At 37.7% G+C, this 17,848-nt stretch overlaps 1 protein-coding gene across 1 annotated transcript in view; it reads left to right on the top strand.

Annotated features, from left to right (window-relative positions):
- The window catches only part of LOC309688663 (E3 ubiquitin-protein ligase rnf213-alpha-like), a gene marked incomplete at both ends in the record, with an annotated part of 113,477 nt that overhangs the window by 75,344 nt on the left and 20,285 nt on the right, over nucleotides 1-17,848 (top strand). The window contains 8 exons of the mRNA XM_082504534.1: nucleotides 3,380-3,525; nucleotides 3,684-3,786; nucleotides 11,167-11,281; nucleotides 11,803-11,998; nucleotides 12,075-12,265; nucleotides 14,448-14,570; nucleotides 14,855-14,965; nucleotides 16,963-17,205. Coding sequence (XP_082360660.1) covers nucleotides 3,380-3,525; nucleotides 3,684-3,786; nucleotides 11,167-11,281; nucleotides 11,803-11,998; nucleotides 12,075-12,265; nucleotides 14,448-14,570; nucleotides 14,855-14,965; nucleotides 16,963-17,205 — 1,228 coding nt within the window. The remainder of the gene's footprint in view (nucleotides 1-3,379; nucleotides 3,526-3,683; nucleotides 3,787-11,166; nucleotides 11,282-11,802; nucleotides 11,999-12,074; nucleotides 12,266-14,447; nucleotides 14,571-14,854; nucleotides 14,966-16,962; nucleotides 17,206-17,848) is intronic.

Here is a 17,848-nt window from a genome sequence, read left to right as displayed (position 1 = left end):
ACAGGTGGAGAAAATGCATCAGAAGGAGAGAGAGAAAAAAAATGTGTGGCGAGATGCTCCCTGAGTCTGACTATGTGTGTGCATATTTACTAATATGAGTACGTTTGACTTAAGTGTGTGTATCCTATACGTCTGTGTGCGCTGTCTGATTGATGTAAATGTGCTGCCGTTGAGCGCATGACTGTGCGTGATCGTGCTGTGCGTATGTGTCGAAATAAAGGATGTTGTTTGTGGATGAGTCTGGAACCAGGTGATCGAAGCAGTGAAAGAAAATAAAAAGAAAGACACCAAGGACAAGGGTAAACGGCATAAAAAAGAGGGGGGGGGAGAGAAAAAAAAAAAACAACCCGGAAACATTCCAATTAAACCACTGATGGAGAGTGACTGTGTTAATTCTGCTATGAAATCACACTTAAGTTGCGATTTGATATTGGTAAGTTAAACAGATGTTAATGCAAGTTAGTGTGAGTGGATAGGGAAAGGGTGTAGCGGAATCTTGTCTGTTGGGAAGATAAGATTCCGCTTCTGGATGAAGCTGCATCGGATGGGGAAGAGGACCCTGGGTCGTTCCAGGATCTCTTTTGGGAACTGGTCGTTTATGCTGAAGTCCATTCCTTTTAATTCCCTGCCGTGACTTTTCACATGTTCCTTTTGTTTGAAGTGGCCGAATTTGGCCATAATAGGACGTGGTCTCCTGGCCGCTGCCCGCATGGGTCAGATGCAATGCACTCTATCAAAGCCGATGTTCTTTACGGTGTCCTCCGGGAGCTTCAGGTGGGTTTTGATGAAGCTTTTCACTGTAGTCTCCGCGTCTTCTCCAGCGGCTTCTGGAATACCAGAAAAATTATCTCGCATGCCACGAGCTTGTAGATCAATGACTGTCTCTTTTATTTTTTTATTTTCTCTGTTTAGCTGGGTAACATTTTCAGTGAGACATTTCACCGACTCCCTTAGCATGGCATTTTCAGCAGTGAGCGTTTCCACCTGCTGCTGGCTGAACTCCAGGGATTCTCACAAGGATTTAAATTCCCGGTGTAGAATCTTCACCAAGGACAGCCTTGTATCGTAACTGGACAATTGTTTGTCGATTGACTCAAGGATGTCTGCAATATCTTTGCCGGGGGAATCTGCCGGGCGGCATCTTTTCGATGACGGCGTCTCAGATTTGGCCGGGGAAGAGCACTTCTTCATTACGAGATCCTTGAAGCACTGATCAGTGTAATCTTGGAGAGCCTCTAAACTCTCCCTCTTGTTCTCCAGGGTGTTGGAGATGATTTAGACAAATGTTGTTAGTTGTAAGACAATTTGTTAAGTCAAATTTTTGAATGTTGTCATTGTGGTGCTTAAATTTGTAAAGTCTTAGGCTACGTTCACACTGCAGGCGAAAGCGCATCAAATCCGATTTTTTTGACCCTATGCGACCCATATCCGATCATGGTATAACAGTTTGAATGGCACAAATCCGATATTTTCAAATCCGATCTGGGTCACTTTCGTATGTGTCACGGTTTGCCGGGGCAAGCCGTGTGAATAATAATGGATCCAAACTGCAGGCTGCTGAAGTGGAGGGTGAGTTTATTTGCAACCAAAAGGTACAACAGACAGGGTGGCGAGGAACAGAATGGTGAAAACTCTAAACTGGGAAAACTAAATAAAACACTAACCGGAATACGAACGTGACTTGCAGGGAGAATGACCAGAGAATCAACACAGAAGGGTGGAAAGGAAATAACACAGACGAACCAGCAACTACTATGACAGAAGACACAACTTAAATATACTCAGAGAACACAGGGGGATTACATACAGGTGGGAACACAGCTGGGAGTAATTAACATGACGAGACTAGGGAGGCAAACTGAAAACACTCACATAAGACACAGACCTTCACAATAAAACAGGAACTTACACATGAAAGGACACAAACTAAGAAACGCGGACTAGATACAGGAACACACGGGCAGAACAGAGTAAACACTAACCAGAGGAAGAACAGAACCAAAATCACGAAGAGAAAACACAAAACGCTGGGTCAAAAGGACCCAGGATCATGACAGTATGTGGTACTGAATCCGATACATATCCGATGTTTTAGAAAGCAACTGCTGTGTGAATGGTCAAACCACCGTCTTTTACGTCACTGACACAAGACAGACGCCAATTATCAGCTCCGGAGAAGCACCTGAGAAGACATCGCGAACGCTTCCTGGCCATCCCGTGTAGATGTCAGTGAAACTGTTGGGAAGACAGCATTGGAGAAACGTGAACATTTTATTTGTACTGTATAATCTGACAGAAATCTGCAACTATCCTTTGAAGCACCGCTCCTCTCTAAAACAGCAATAGGGATAATTATTAGGTTATTTACATTATTATGTAAATAACAAAATAACTTAAAGCAAAAATTGGGAAACGTAAAGTCCGAAGTCTTTATATTAAGGGCCATCAGTCAAACAATATTGTTTGCTCTGGGTCTAAACAGAGCGCGTTGTGTCTGACATATTCTTTTGCGCATGCGGGCCGCTTTGAGCGTTCACACTAGAGCGCGTTTGCTGTCGCATTTTATTTGTAGTGTGAACAAGCAGACAAAAAAATCGGATTTGATCAAAAAATCGGAATTGAGCATTAAGACCTGCAGTGTGAACGTAGCCATAGTTCAAACTATAGGATCAAGACATTCCTTTTTATCCGTTTTATCACAAGCACATCCCTTGTGAAGATTCTGTTTGATGTTGTAAGCTTCCTGCTTTTATGATCAGGAGCAGGAGGTCACACAAACGCACCCCCATGACACACACACACACAGACACACAGTGCCTTGTCTTAGAACCATTGGGGGGGTTTACATTGGTGCTTGGTTGTGTTGTGGTGTATTGTGTAAACTGTAACTGTTATGGGAATAAATAGCTGCAAGGAAAGCTTCTCTTTGAAGGATTTGGGCTAGTTAAAGACTGGTTGAAGATGTTCTGTTTTGTCTTGTGTTCTTCGTGAGGAATAAGTCTCTAAACTAGCGGGGCCTGTGGAAACACAGACCCAATGCAATTGATAAGTGTATTTGGTAATACTGAAGCTTAAAGGAATTTGTTCAATTCTAAGCTACCATTCGCTTTAATTTTCCGCCAAAATCTCCAGCGTCTGACGTCAGTTACAACATGAGTCGCTTACCTTGTCCGTCACTTCCGTCACTTACCTCCTCCCTGTAGTAAATGACTGGGTGTTACTGTGAAACAGGATCCATCAGAAAAGTGGCTTACTGACAAAATATCGTTTTAAGAAATAACTTTAAAAAGAGTAACAACATTTGGTAATCTCTAATAAAAACAAATTGTTGCAGTTTTTAAACATTTTTATATTGCATTTACTTTTTGTATGTCTGCAGAGCATCTACCAAGAAAAATGCAGGATTCAGGCAACGTTGTGATGGTTTCTTTATTGATCTGCTCTCTACTGTGTGGTTCAAGGACAATACACCTCCAACTAGAGGTGTCATCAACCACCTTATGTCCTGCCTGATGATTGAGACAGGTACCACTTACTGTAGAGCACTATATCATATCAAGATTACAATAGTACATGTCAAAATTATGTACTATTTTTTCTTTGTTTTTTAATTTTAATTGACACATGTTGGAAAATTCTGAAGATTATTGGTCTTTTATAATATTTATTTTACTTTCAAACAGAACATAAACAGATCGACGCCAAAGCTTTAGCACCTTTCGAGGACTCACCAGATAAAAACCCAGCTGTGCGATCAATAATCCTCAAACTCCTACTAAAGTGCAGGTAGGTGACCTAGAGTATTCTACAAAAGTTTTGAGCAACCCCTCATTTCTTTGTATTTCATTTCCAAAGAGTCCAACTTGGATGCAGAATCTCTGTTACTGACACAATTCGGTGATGCAGGCCTGACAAATCAGTCAAGTCAAGTCATTGTGCCACCTGAGCTGAATTCTCTGATAGCACTTTTACTACAAGTTACACTGATTCTTACAATTTGTTAATAACAATCTTGAACACCCATATTGCGATAAATTATTGCATTTCAAACTTGAATTATCCAGTGCACACTTCTTCTTCTTCTTCTTCTTTTTCTTCTTCTTCTTCTTCTTCATCATCATCATCCAGGTTAACAAAAAATGAGACACAAAATAATCAGAACTGTAATTATATAAAAGAATTTTTTAAAAACCAATTGCATGTAAAGAAAACAAAATATTAAATGAAAAGGTGTATGCTTTAACTTTTTAATGTAAACATATTCCCGTATTGTTAATCATATCTTTTCTTATTTTTTTATTTTTTTAAATTATTTTTCATTATATTATTCCGCTGAGTTTATGAAAAACTCAGCGGAATAATTGTGTGGATGCCTTAATAGGCATCCACACTATTGAGTTCCTGTTTCTCTTTATTCTTTATTATTCCGGGTGTTTCCGTACACTTTTTGCCGTGGATCTACTTCCACAATTTTTGTGCTATTTTCACCGTTCAAACTCTAAACTGTTCTGCTCTTTCTGCTAATGCCGGCTATGACTTTTGGTGTTTATTACTATTATACTTTTTAAAATATTACACTTTTTTCCTTTAATTTGTCCCATTGAAATGAATGGGAAACTTCCACAATTCTGCTAAAACTTTCTTGTCTTTGAAACTTAACTACTGCCTCATACTTTCACCTAGAAACTTCATTCAAACTTTAAAATGTTCTCAAATGATTTGGCTATTCCTGTATGATTCAGCTTTTTCAGATCTTCTACCGTTTTAATCTTATCCCTCTTTGAGTTTTCAGTTGCAAAATTGTGATTTTTCAGAAAATACATGCGTTGCTATGGTTGCTATGCAATTAACTCAGAGGGGACAGTGAAACTATTTGAATTTTCTCTTCATGTCCAAACAACTTCTTGCTACTCGCTCAATTTCCACTCAAGCCCCACACATTATACATCAAAACGTAGGTATTTTTGCTGGCTTTCAGAAAATGTCACTATCATTGTTGTGGGACTTATAGATTTTTTGCAAATCTCCTCAGAGTAACACAAAGTCAGAAAACTCTCCATATAAACTCAATGGAGAGTTTGTTCAAAATCACCGCTGGATTTCTCTAATGAGAGGCATTTTCAAATTGTCATATCTCCTTAACGAAGCGAAGTTAAGACATGAGGCTTGTCCCGATATATCTTCAGACACTCCTGATGCTCACAATTCAAGAATTATTTTCTCACCTATTACCGTTCTGAGATGAGTTAGACTTGATTGAGGGGTGGAAATTTGTCCCTCGCTCAGATTTCATCAGATTTCAATCTCTGGAAATGAACCACTTTTTTCTCTCGTCATATCTTTTTGATGGATTTCCACAGAGCCCTGAAAATTTCCATGACTGTTCACCAAAGCCTGCTGTTTCTTACGGTGAAAGAATGATTTTGATGCTCCATATAGATTTAGAGTTACCAAAGGTTGTTTGAGAGCAAGTAAGGCAGTTTTTGCTTCGCCTCTACACAGTTACAGTGTATTACAAGTCATATATCTTTAATAATTTATATTTTATCTCTGAATTATGAAGACCTGAAGATTCCCCCATCTCTTCTGAATAAAACGATGCCTGAATGACCGTTCTAGCCTCTACGGTTAGGAAATTATGGCCATTTGTTCGAGGGGAATCCTGAATGTCAGAAATACACTGAAGAAAACTCACACCTCTCTCTGTGTCTGTGTGTGTAAGGGCTGACTACAGCAGGTGCAGCTAATTTAACTGACCTACATATACCAAGCCCAGACTCTCCACAGCTCCTGTTCCCTTTACTGTCTGTGTATGTGTGTCTGTGTATCAATATTTCTCCTATGTTTAGGTATTACTCCTCAATCATAGTATTTCTGCTAAAGCAAAGTACTTCTACTACATCTAAGTACTTTTGCCAAATCATAGTATTTCTGCTAAATCATAGTATTTCTTCCAATTCATAGTATTTGTGCAAAATCATGGTATTTGTGCAAAATCATGGTTTTGGGGCCAAATATTTCTGTTATTTTATAATATATGTGCTGAATATATTATATGTGCCAAATCATAGTATTTATCCCAAATTATAGTATTTATGCCAAATTACAGTATTTCTGCTAAAATGCAGAAATAGTACCTTTTAGCAGGAATTTCTACCAAAAGATAGTACTTCTGCTAAATCAGAGTATTTCTGCTAAACCAGAGTATTCCTGCCAAATCATAGTATTTGTACTGAAACATGGTACTTCTGCCCAATCATAGTATTTATACCCAATCATAGTATTTCTGCTAAATCATAGCATTTGTGCCAAATCATGGTATTTGTGCAAAAACATAGTATGTCTGCAAAACCATAGTATATCTCTTATGTTATAGTATTACTACTAAGGCATAGTATTTCTGCCAAATCATAGTATGTGTGCCAAATCGCAGTATTTATACCAAATCACAGTATTTGTGGTAAAACATAGTATTTCTGCCATATTGTGGTATTTGTGCAAGAACATTGAACTGTTATGTTATAGTATTACTACTAAGTCATAGTATTTCTGCATTGTTATAGTATTTGTACTAAAACGTAGTATCTCTGCCAAGTCATAGAATTACTGCAATTTCATAGTTTTTTTTAGGAAATCTGTTATGTTATAGTATTACTACTAAGTCATAGTATTTCTGCCAAATCACAGTATTTGTGCCAAAGCATCGTATTTGTATGGAGTCATAGTATTTCTTCTAAATCATAGTATTTCAATCAAATCTCAGTAGTTGTTGTTAAAACGCAGTATTATTGCCAAATCATAGTATTTGTACCCAATCATAGTATTTCTGCTAAATCATAGCATTTGTGCCAAATCATGGTATTTGTGCAAAATCATAGTATGTCTGCAAAACCATAGTATATCTTTTATGTCATAGTATTACTACTAAGGCATAGTATTTCTGCCAAATCATAGTATTTGTACTAAATCATAGTACTTGTGCCAAATCATAGTATTTGTTGAACATCATAGTATTGGAACCAAAACATAGTATTTGTCCCAAAGCATCGTATTTGTATGGAGTAATAGTATTTCTTCTAAATCATAGTATTTCAATCAAATCTCAGTAGTTGTGTTAAAATGCAGTATTATTGCCAAATCATAGTATTTGTACCCAATCATAGTATTTTTGCCAAATCGTGGTATTTGTGCCCAATTAATAATTCTGTTATGTTATAGTATTACTACTAAGTCGTAGAATATCTGTTATGTTATAGTGTATCTGCGGAATATAGTATGTGTGCCAAATCGTAGTATTTACACCAAATCACAGTATTTTTGCTAAAACATAGTATTTCTGCCATATTGTGGTATTTGTGCAAGAACATTGAACTGTTATGTTATAGTATTACTACTAAGTCATAGTATTTCTGCGTTGTTATAGTATTTGTGCTAAAACGTAGTATCTCTGCCAAGTCATAGAATTAATGCAATTTCATAGTTTTTTTTTAGGAAATCTGTTATGTTATAGTATTACTACTAAGTCATAGTATTTCTGCCAAATCATAGTATTTGTACTAAATCATAGTACTTGTGCCAAATCATAGTATTTGTTGCACATCATAGTATTTGAACCAAAACATAGTATTTGTGCCAAAGCATCGTATTTGTATGGAGTAATAGTATTTCTTCTAAATCATAGTATTTCAATCAAATCTCAGTAGTTGTGTTAAAACACAGTATTATTGCCAAATCACAGTATTTCTGCCAAATCATAGTATTCCTTCAAAATCATAGTACTACTGCAATTTCATAGTATTTGAGCAAAATCATAGTATATGTGCAAAAACATTGCATTTCTGCAAAATCACAGTATATCTGTTATTTTATAGTATTACTACTAAGGCATAGTATTGCTGCCAAATCATAGTATTTGTACTAAATCATAGTACTTGTGCCAAATCATAGTATTTGTTGCACATCATAGTATTGGAACCAAAACATAGTATTTGTCCCAAAGCATCGTATTTGTATGGAGTAATAGTATTTCTTCTAAATCATAGTATTTCAATCAAATCTCAGTAGTTGTGTTAAAATGCAGTATTATTGCCAAATCATAGTATTTGTACCCAATCATAGTATTTTTGCCATGTCATCGTATTTGTGCCGAATCATGGTATTTTTGCCAAATCGTGGTATTTGTGCCCAATTAATAATTCTGTTATGTTATAGTATTACTACTAAGTCGTAGAATATCTGTTATGTTATAGTGTATCTGTGGAATATAGTATGTGTGCCAAATCATAGTATTTATACCAAACCACAGTATCTGTGCTAAAACATAGTATTTCTGCCATATTGTGGTATTTGTGCAAGAACATTGAACTGTTATGTTATAGTATTACTACTAAGTCATAGTATTTCTGCGTTGTTATAGTATTTGTGCTAAAACGTAGTATCTCTGCCAAGTCATAGAATTACTGCAATTTCATAGTTTTTTTAGGAAATCTGTTATGTTATAGTATTACTACTAAGTCATAGTATTTCTGCCAAATCATAGTATTTGTGCCAAAGCATCGTATTTGTATGGAGTCATAGTATTTCAATAAAATCTCAGTAGTTGTTGTTAAAACGCAGTATTATTGCCAAATCATAGTATTTGTACCCAATCTTAGTATTTCTGCTAAATCATAGCATTTGTTCCAAATCATGGTATTTGTGCAAAAACATAGTATGTCTGCAAAACCATAGTATATCTCTTATGTTATAGTATTACTACTAAGGCATAGTATTTCTGCCAAATCATAGTATTTGTACTAAATCATAGTACTTGTGCCAAATCATAGTATTTATTGCACATCATAGTATTGGAACCAAAACATAGTATTTGTCTCAAAGCATCGTATTTGTATGGAGTAATAGTATTTCTTCTAAATCATAGTATTTCAATCAAATCTCAGTAGTTGTGTTAAAATGCAGTATTTTTGCCATGTCATTGTATTTGTGTCCAATTAATAATTCTGTTATGTTATAGTATTATTACTAAGTCGTAGAATATCTGTTATGTTATAGTGTATCTGCGGAATATAGTATGTGTGCCAAATCGTAGTATTTATACCACATCACAGTATTTGTGCTAAAACATAGTATTTCTGCCATATTGTGGTATTTGTGCAAGAACATTGAACTGTTATGTTATAGTATTACTACTAAGTCATAGTATTTCTGCGTTGTTATAGTATTTGTGCTAAAACGTAGTATCTCTGCCAAGTCATAGAATTACTGCAATTTAATAGTTTTTTTTAGGAAATCTGTTATGTTATAGTATTACTACTCAGTCATAGTATTTCTGCCAAATCATAGTATTTGTGTGAATTTGTATACTGTATTATCACTGTATTATGTAGTGGCTAAGTAGGGGCTGTTTACTAAGTGCATCAGTGTAAATAGGTCATCTCTTGTGTTGGAGTGCCCTCTTGTGGCGCCTTTTGGGTAGTGCCTTAGTAAACGGGAACCCTGTAAAAAGTGGCATCAGACTGATTTGTAGTGGAGGAATTTGTTGCCAGTTTTCTTAATCTTTAATCTGTATGCATGTTGTAATGCATACCCTGTTCTTAATCATAGAAACCACACCATATCACCTCTCCACATCCTCCTACTGTATGCCATACCTCCCTGTACCATCCATCTGACTGCAATAAACTCCACCTGTGGTAATCTAATCCCTGGATGTCAGCCTCTCCTTCTGACCGAGGATAGTTATAGTATTTGAGCCAAATCATAGTATTTGTGCTAAAACATAGTATTTCTTCCAAATCATAGTATTTGTGCCAAAGTATAGTATTTCTTCCAAATCATAGTATAAATGCACAATAAAGGTTCTTGAGCCACATCAGTGTTTGTGCCAAATCTTAGTATTTCTTCTAAATCCTAGTAATTCTGCTCAATGATAGAATTTCTGCTATGCTGTAGTACTTTTTTCCTAGATTGTAGTACTTCTGCTAAGTCAAAGTATTTCATGTAAATCATAGTATTTCTACCAAGTCCCAGTGTTTCTGCTAAATCATAAATAAGGTTTTAGTACAAATTGTATGATTTGGCAGAACTTTCTGTGTTCCAGCACAAATGCTATGATTTGGCAGGAAAAAAATATTATTTAGTATAAATACTAAGTTTTAGCAGAAATACTATGTTTAAACTTTAAAAAATTCTGCTATTTCTGATGATGTGTGTTATGACTTTTGACCATTGAAATGAATGGAACACATTATCAATGTGGTCACTGATTTTGCATGATGGGCTGAGCTGTGTTTTAGCTCAGTGAGATAAGCATCCGTTCTCAGACTGGGAGGCCTGGGTTCAAATCCAGCTTATGGCAACATTTCTTTCACTTAACAGTTAAACTTTTTTTTAACTCTTTTCAACACAAATTTCATCTTTTTCACCCCTTTTCAGCAAAATTTTCAGTTTTTTTAACCCCTTTTCAGCACAAATCCAAACCTTTTCAGCTCTTTCTCAGCAAAAACCTCTTTTCAGCAGAATTCTGCTCATTCACCTCTTTTCAGCAGAAATTCTGCTGATTGAACTCTTTTCAGCAGAATTTTCACCTCTTTTTTTACCCAAATTCTGCTTATTCACCTCTTCTGATAAATTTTCAGCCTTTCCACCTCTTATCAGCACAATTCTCAGCAGCTTCTGCTCATTTCAGCACAATTGTCAATCTCTCCACCTCTTCTTTGTGAGAAAGTGTTTGGCTCAGTGAGCTAAATAGCTGCCCTTTGACCAGGAGGGCCAGGTTCAAATCCTGCTCAGGGCAGCTTTTTTTTTTTTTTTTTCAACTTTTTCAGCTTTTTTCAGCAGACATCTGCAGCGTTAAGGCATCCACACTGCATTTTCGCAGGAAATGCACATTTTTTTCTAGTATAATATAATAATATAATTTCTATAATAAATTTCTTCATAATATAAAGAAATGACAGGTGACTAAGACTTTCGTACAGGATTTTGCTATAAACATTTCGCTGTAAAATGACTGTTAATTTAAATCATCATAGATAAACATTTAATCTATCAGTCAACTGTATTTATCTTTATATTTTCCTGCATTGCTGCCTTCAAAAATCTTGTGATACAGTCAATTTTCTTTTGCATTATGAGAAGTTTGTGATGAACCTAACTGTGTTTCAGCTTTGATGAGTCTAAGAAATATTTGCAGCAGCATTTGTCATCTCTTGAAGAAAGTAGATTTGTGGATGATGTGGATAAAACAGAGCTGTACGCCTTATGCATCAACTGCTTGGAGGTAAAACTAGAAGAGAACTGTTTAATTGTTTTTAATTGTGTTAAAATATACTTTAAAACAGTTGAAAGGAAGATTTTGGTGAGTATTCCATAATGGAAAAATGTTTTGAAAGCAATGTGTATAATGCCTTGGAATTAAAAAAGGAATTTTTTAATGTCCTAGGAGGACATTTAAAATGTTTTTCTTATCATTTCTTTCTTTTTTTCAACAAATTGATTTTGTGTTTGTTTTAAATCTATTACCCTCCTTATGCCAGGAGGGTAATAGATTTATCTTGTAATAAAATGTAATGAACTGAATAAACATAGAAGTAATATTTTGTGCTGAATTTAGTGTAAATGTAAAAGCAGTCTGAAAGGAGTTGTTTTTTTTTTTTTCTAATTATTAACCATATACAGTTATCCAGCAATATCTGAATAGGACAGAATTTGAATAGGAACAGTATCATAAACTGCTATTTAGTTTTTTACTTCATCTCATAGATGTTAAATGAAGTGACAGTTAACTGATGATCTCTGCAGGACTCCATCTGGGAGAAAATGCCCCAGGAGGGGAACAAAGCTGAATATTTCATTAATGAAACACAGTTCCTGCACTTGTCTTTGGCTAAAGTCCCTTCTGCTCCAGCAAAAGTCTCTATTGAACACCTGCAGCATATTGCACAACTGCGTGTGACCCTCACTATGGCTGCACAGCTCATCAGTGACAGACTGTCTGGTGAGGTATCACTTCACTACTGCATTACTATAGTTTGCAATGGTTAGCAAATTAAACAAGTTTTTTCTTGTTGCAGGCAACAATGTCCCAGACAGAGCAGAAGATTTTCTAAACATGGTGATAAAGCTCTGTGAGGACAGTGGGAATGATTGGTATCGTGTTTACCTCATCCGCAAGCTCAGCAAACGGAAGGGTTTCGAGCACATCCAGTCGATGGTGAAACAACCTCAGTTCTTCTGGATTTTTCCCAAAGAGATACGTCAGCAGGTACTTCACAAGTCATGAGCAATTTTAACAAAAATGTTAGTCAAGAAATTAATTTGTTGTTTTTTTTTTCATTTGTATAGTAGGAAATCACATCAATAATTATCTCAAGGAACTTTACATTGTAAGTTAAAGGACCTACAGCACTATAGTTAGAAGAACTATCTGGACATCTTAGTCATGGTGAGGAGGGGAGATGGGGAGTACAAAGTAATGATCTCCAATATATGGAAGATAACAAAGTTGTTATAGTGTGTATTATATATCCCACTAGCAGCTTGTGTTGTGGCATGGCTGCAAAGATTGAGCATTTGTTTAACAGTTATAGATAGTCATGCTCAGCTTGGCTTGGATTTGCTTCTACTTATCCAGTTTTCAGATATCATACATGGCACAGCATTTAAATATATTTAAAAACAAAATACAAGTGAGACTAATTAGTGTGGGGAAGGCAATTACCAAGGCTAGAAAACTGATTCAGAGAGAATGTAAATATAAAGCTGGGAGGAATATTCAAGAACCAATTGGAAAACAAAGGAGAACATGATTTGAATCTAAACATGAATAAATTATATATGAAGTAAATTATAACTACATTGACAGAATTAACTCTTCCCATCACGATCACTTCATTTCATGATATAAACAGCAGGCCTACTGTTGTGGAAGTTTTCCATTAAATAAAGCCTGCAGATGAGCGGTAGCTAACATTCTTAATCAAAACACAAAGAACAGAAAAACTAAGCTTGGTGGAGAGCCTGCATGATCGCGGGGCAAATGGTCAGCAGTGTCTCTCCGCACCTAGCATGACTCTCGGTTAAATACCTTCTTCAGGAACAAAAGGCAGTACACAGCTGTTTCACACCTTAAGGTGGAAATTAGCCTTTGGCTATAATCTGGCATGTTTACATTCATGTAAATTTTTTTTTTACATTTATGTTCATTAACATGCACTGTCCTAAATAAATAAATAAATAAATAAAAAAATAAAAATAAAAAAAGGTTCACACTCCCTTGCTACCTCCAAGAGTCGTTGAAGAGACAAAAGACTATTCCTGTGGAGTTGTCTGCTTCCCCCAACTTCCTTACCAGACCCCCACCATCTGTCTAACTGTATGAGTGTGAGACATGTTAAAATCCAGTGGCACCGAGGCATGATACAATAAAATAATGTGATTAAATAAACATAAATAAAAGAAATTCCTATACACCTACTTTAGAGGGTGCCAAACAAAGTGAAGGATAAATTAGTGCAATAGCTTGACACAGTAAAACGACAACATTTGACTTGACATTCGTGACTGAACCTCTGTTCCAAAATCTTCAGGGTAGACGCCAGTCCATCAGCATATTCACGCTTTTATCACCTGCAGGATTGATAATGCTCTTCTTTCTGGTCTTCCGAACAAATCTTTGTCACTGCTGCAACTGCTTCCAAACTTGGCTCCACGTCTATTAACAAGGACCATTTTTAAGGTCCTTGCACTGGCTCCCAGTCAGTTCCAGAGTTAATTTTTAAGATAATTCTGCTGTTTTTTAGGCCTCTTAATGGTTCAAGGCCTTCTTTCTGATTTACTTTTAGCCATAGGCATCTTTTATTTATCATGCTCCACATGTATGGAACAGTCTACCTGAGACTGTTGAGATTTTTAACAAAACTAGGCCTTCCTTTTAAATTAGGTGTAGGGTGTAGTGAAGGACATGTATGCGTATTGTTTTTTCCTGGTTTTAATGTGTACAGCACTTTGAATTGCATCCATATTGTCTGAAAAGTGCCACATAAATAAAGTTTTGATTGATTTTTGACTAGCTGCTGTATAGTCACAGTAATTGTCATGCTAGTTATGTACTCATTGACTGGAACTTGTTTGTTAATCCCCTTGGCTGTGTATGTCTATCATGATCAAACTGCATGACTCAGTTCTACTTATACTTGTAAAAGCAGGTGAGCAGACTTAAGTTGAGGGAGTACAGTGACCTTTAACAGACCTGTCAGGCCTGTCCATAGCACAGATGCTAATAATCTGATTTTATCTAGCTTTTCATTTACAAAAACATGGGAACAAACCATTGTGTAAATTTTTTTTCAAATAATCAACTGATTCACAGAGTCACCAAAACATCTCAGGGCTAATACATTTACTTAAACACATTTGCTTTGTAATTTCATTCACAGTGTCAAAAGAATGAAGATGGAGGCCTGATGGACCAGTATCTTGTGTATGGAGAGGAGTACAAGGCTGTGAGAGATGCAGTTGCCAAGGCACTAGTAGACGGCAACATCGAGCAGATAGAAGAAGTCTGTGAGGTATTTCTGTCCTGTAATAAATATATTACGGACACTCCTTCATGTTTCATCTACCTATTACTGTTATATTTTTTTGCTGTCACAAAAATGTTCCACAAACCCTGTTTTATATAGTTTACCTTGCTGCTACTGTTATACTACTTTAATGAAATCCCATTCTGGGGTAACTGATTAAGACATTTTTCATGAAGTGCACAGCACTGTCCTGATATGCTTTATGTCAGCATGATACTCCAGATATCTATTTATACTTTATAGTTTTTATTACTTTTTTAATATACTAGAAATGTACAGTATCACCAAGGAATCGGACAGTATTTCTCCTGCTGGCTCTTTTTCGAGAGGTTACAACTCTGTACAGATCTGAAAACGGGGGTCTTCATCCTACTGCTGAGGTATGAACAATGACAAAATGGACAAATGCAGAAAATGGAGTTCTTGATGTTATTCGTTAAACATGGATTCTGGAATTGTATTTACAGAAAACTGACTCTGAGTTTGAATATAAAAGATAAAGCCTTATTTGCAGTCCATAGACACAAAGGTTGGAAAGGTTTCTGCAAGATTGTTAAAATCCTTGGCAGGTAGCTCCATGCCCTCCTGGGTTTTAATTGCACCTTAGAACACACATGCATCAACACTACAATGAGCGGGTGGAGGGAGGTTTGGAGTCTTCTCCCACCCCCGTTCTCTGCGGCCTGCTGGAGCGGGAGGGCTAGGAGGAGTTGGCCGTCCGACTGCGGTCTGGGGTGTGGGGCCTCCCTGCTACTACGGAGTCGGGGTGGTCTGCCTCTCCCCACCGCAGGGAAAAGGGTAACACCACCTGGGTCTGGGTGCAGTTCCCCCCTCCAGGGGCAAGGGTACCTAGACCCGGTTTGTAGAGTACGCTTTGGGAGTGTGATCGTGTGTACAGCGTCTCTTTATGTCTGTCTCCACGTTGGTTGAGTGTGGAGTAAGTGCACATGAGAGCATGAGGGTGGGAATGAATGTTTGTGTCTGTGTGTGCCTGTATGTCTGTGTCTATATATCAGGTTGGGTATCAGACGCCACCTCTCTGGGGACACCTCAGGCCCTCCAAGGTTTGGAGGCCTATCTCCACCCACCACCACTTCCCCTGCCGGTGGCGGACTCCCTCAGGTGTCGGTGCGTTGGTGGTTCTTTGTGTCTGGGGGTGGGTGTCCAGGTACACACCGGCTCACTCCTTGGCGGCCGCTTATCGGGGCCTGGAGCCTGGGGCTCGCTCGGGCCCCTTCGGAGGTGGGGTGCCCCCGGCCTCTCGGCCTGGGGCTCGGTCACTCAGGCACAGCTGGGGGCCGGCGAAGCTCATGGGCGCGTCACTGCAACTCCCCCTGGCTTCTGCTCCGCGGCTGCTGAGTGAACCCTCATCTGGGACTCTCCTCAGCTCTTGCTGGGACAGTGGCGCGGCTGCCCCTCTGTTGGTCTTCCATGGTCTCTTGTGTTCTGGGGGCCTCTGGATGTCTGGAGTTTTGATCTCCTCCATACCCACTTCACACCCTGGAGGACGGGGCTGTGGCCCCCCCACACTCCCTAGCAGATCGTTACATGGAGAAACCTTTGGAATACAAGCGCGCTGATCCACACAGGTATGCACACGGGTGTTCACTGCTCGTAGACCCAAATTACACCTTTCTTGGCCGCTACTTCGAAGCACATCTGTCCTGCGTGCTGCACAACAACATTGAATATTTAGTATTTACTGCTGTTTACACTTAGCTAGATTAATGCGATGGTGTTGTGTTTAGTATGTTGCTTTGTTTTTTTTGCTTGTTTTCTATTTTTCTCTCAACAGGTGATCCAGGAGATTTTTTTTTCTCCCCCCCTTTCTCACTGTCCCTCTCCCCTTCTGTTTTTCCTTTCCTTCCTCTTTCTTTCTTCCTTTCCTATCCCTCACTCATGTCTGTCCCGTCTGTAACATCTGAAAATAAAATATAATAAATAATAAAAACAAAGATCGACCAAATGGACCAATACGGCAATGCCACGATGATCCATTTGGCAAAGTAAATCCATTGGGTATCCTTGTTGGTCTTCAGACAACAATTCTGATGGCTAAAGAACCAAATGGGACAGGCAAAAAAAGGAAAAAAAAAAAAAAAAAAAGATTGTTAAAATTGCTATGACCCATGGATTAATACATGTTATGACAAACATATTTTATAAAATAAAATCACAACTTTCTACCACAAGAACTTCACTACAACAGTAGTGTTCAAATCTGGAAAAAGAAAAGAAAATGTCAAATTTTCTTTTACATGTAGAAAAGAAAATTGGACATTTTCTTTTCTACATGTAATTGATCAGTTCTTCTGTTTGATGGTGCTATGAAAATCTTTTCATAGCCTCTCTTAAATGTCTTCTTCACCTCCTGCAGCATTGTTGTGCATTTGATGAACTCATCAATGGCTCAAGTTATCTGCCTCAAAAAGAAGTACGGATGTTTGCTTCAGCCTTAGTTAACAACAGGCTGGGTGCCCTTACCATCCAACCTGGTAATACTATTGAGGAGAACACTGTCATTGAACTGATTATCCATGTGGCAACTGTGCTGCTCACTGGGAATCATTGTCTGCTGACGCCACTCAAGCATCTTGGTCTGAGTCCTGAAAAAATGCAGGTGAATATCAGTATATATCAGTATATATTCTTGGTGGGGATATAAAAATATTAAATGTTTGTAGCTAAATGTACACTAAATGACTAATCAGTCCAAATATAGATAGATTTGCATGGTGATTTAGAATGTGTCAGTATAAGCCAATCAGTTATCACAAAACACCTAGTAAACACATATGAATCATTGTTTCATATTTTTTTGACTGAATCATATCTCTCACATATTATTGTTAATTATATTTATCACATTATTAATTATTATAAACCTGTTATGAATTATTAGAACTTTACAACATTTTATGTCAGTCAATTGTATTTACAATTTTATCACTTGCCCCCATAAATCACTTGACAAGTGGGGGCCATGATTTCTTTTGGGGCGATCGTGGCTCAAGAGTTGGGAGTTCGCCTTGTAATCGGAAGGTTGCCGGTTCGAGCCCCGGCTTGGACAGTCTCGGTCGTTGTGTCCTTGGGCAAGACACTTCACCCGTTGCCTACTGGTGGTGGTCAGAGGGTCCGGTGGCGCCAGTGTCCGGCAGCCTCGCCTCTGTCAGTGCGCCCCAGGGTGGCTGTGGCTACAATGTAGCTTGCTATCGCCAGTGTGTGAATGTGTGTGTGGATGACTGGATATGTAAAGCGCTTTG

Source organism: Aulonocara stuartgranti (assembly GCF_965226115.1).
Source record: "Aulonocara stuartgranti genome assembly, chromosome: 15".
Classification (NCBI taxonomy): domain Eukaryota; kingdom Metazoa; phylum Chordata; class Actinopteri; order Cichliformes; family Cichlidae; genus Aulonocara; species Aulonocara stuartgranti.
Note: the sequence above shows the minus strand (reverse complement) of the source record. Positions and strands in the feature narration are given on the sequence as shown.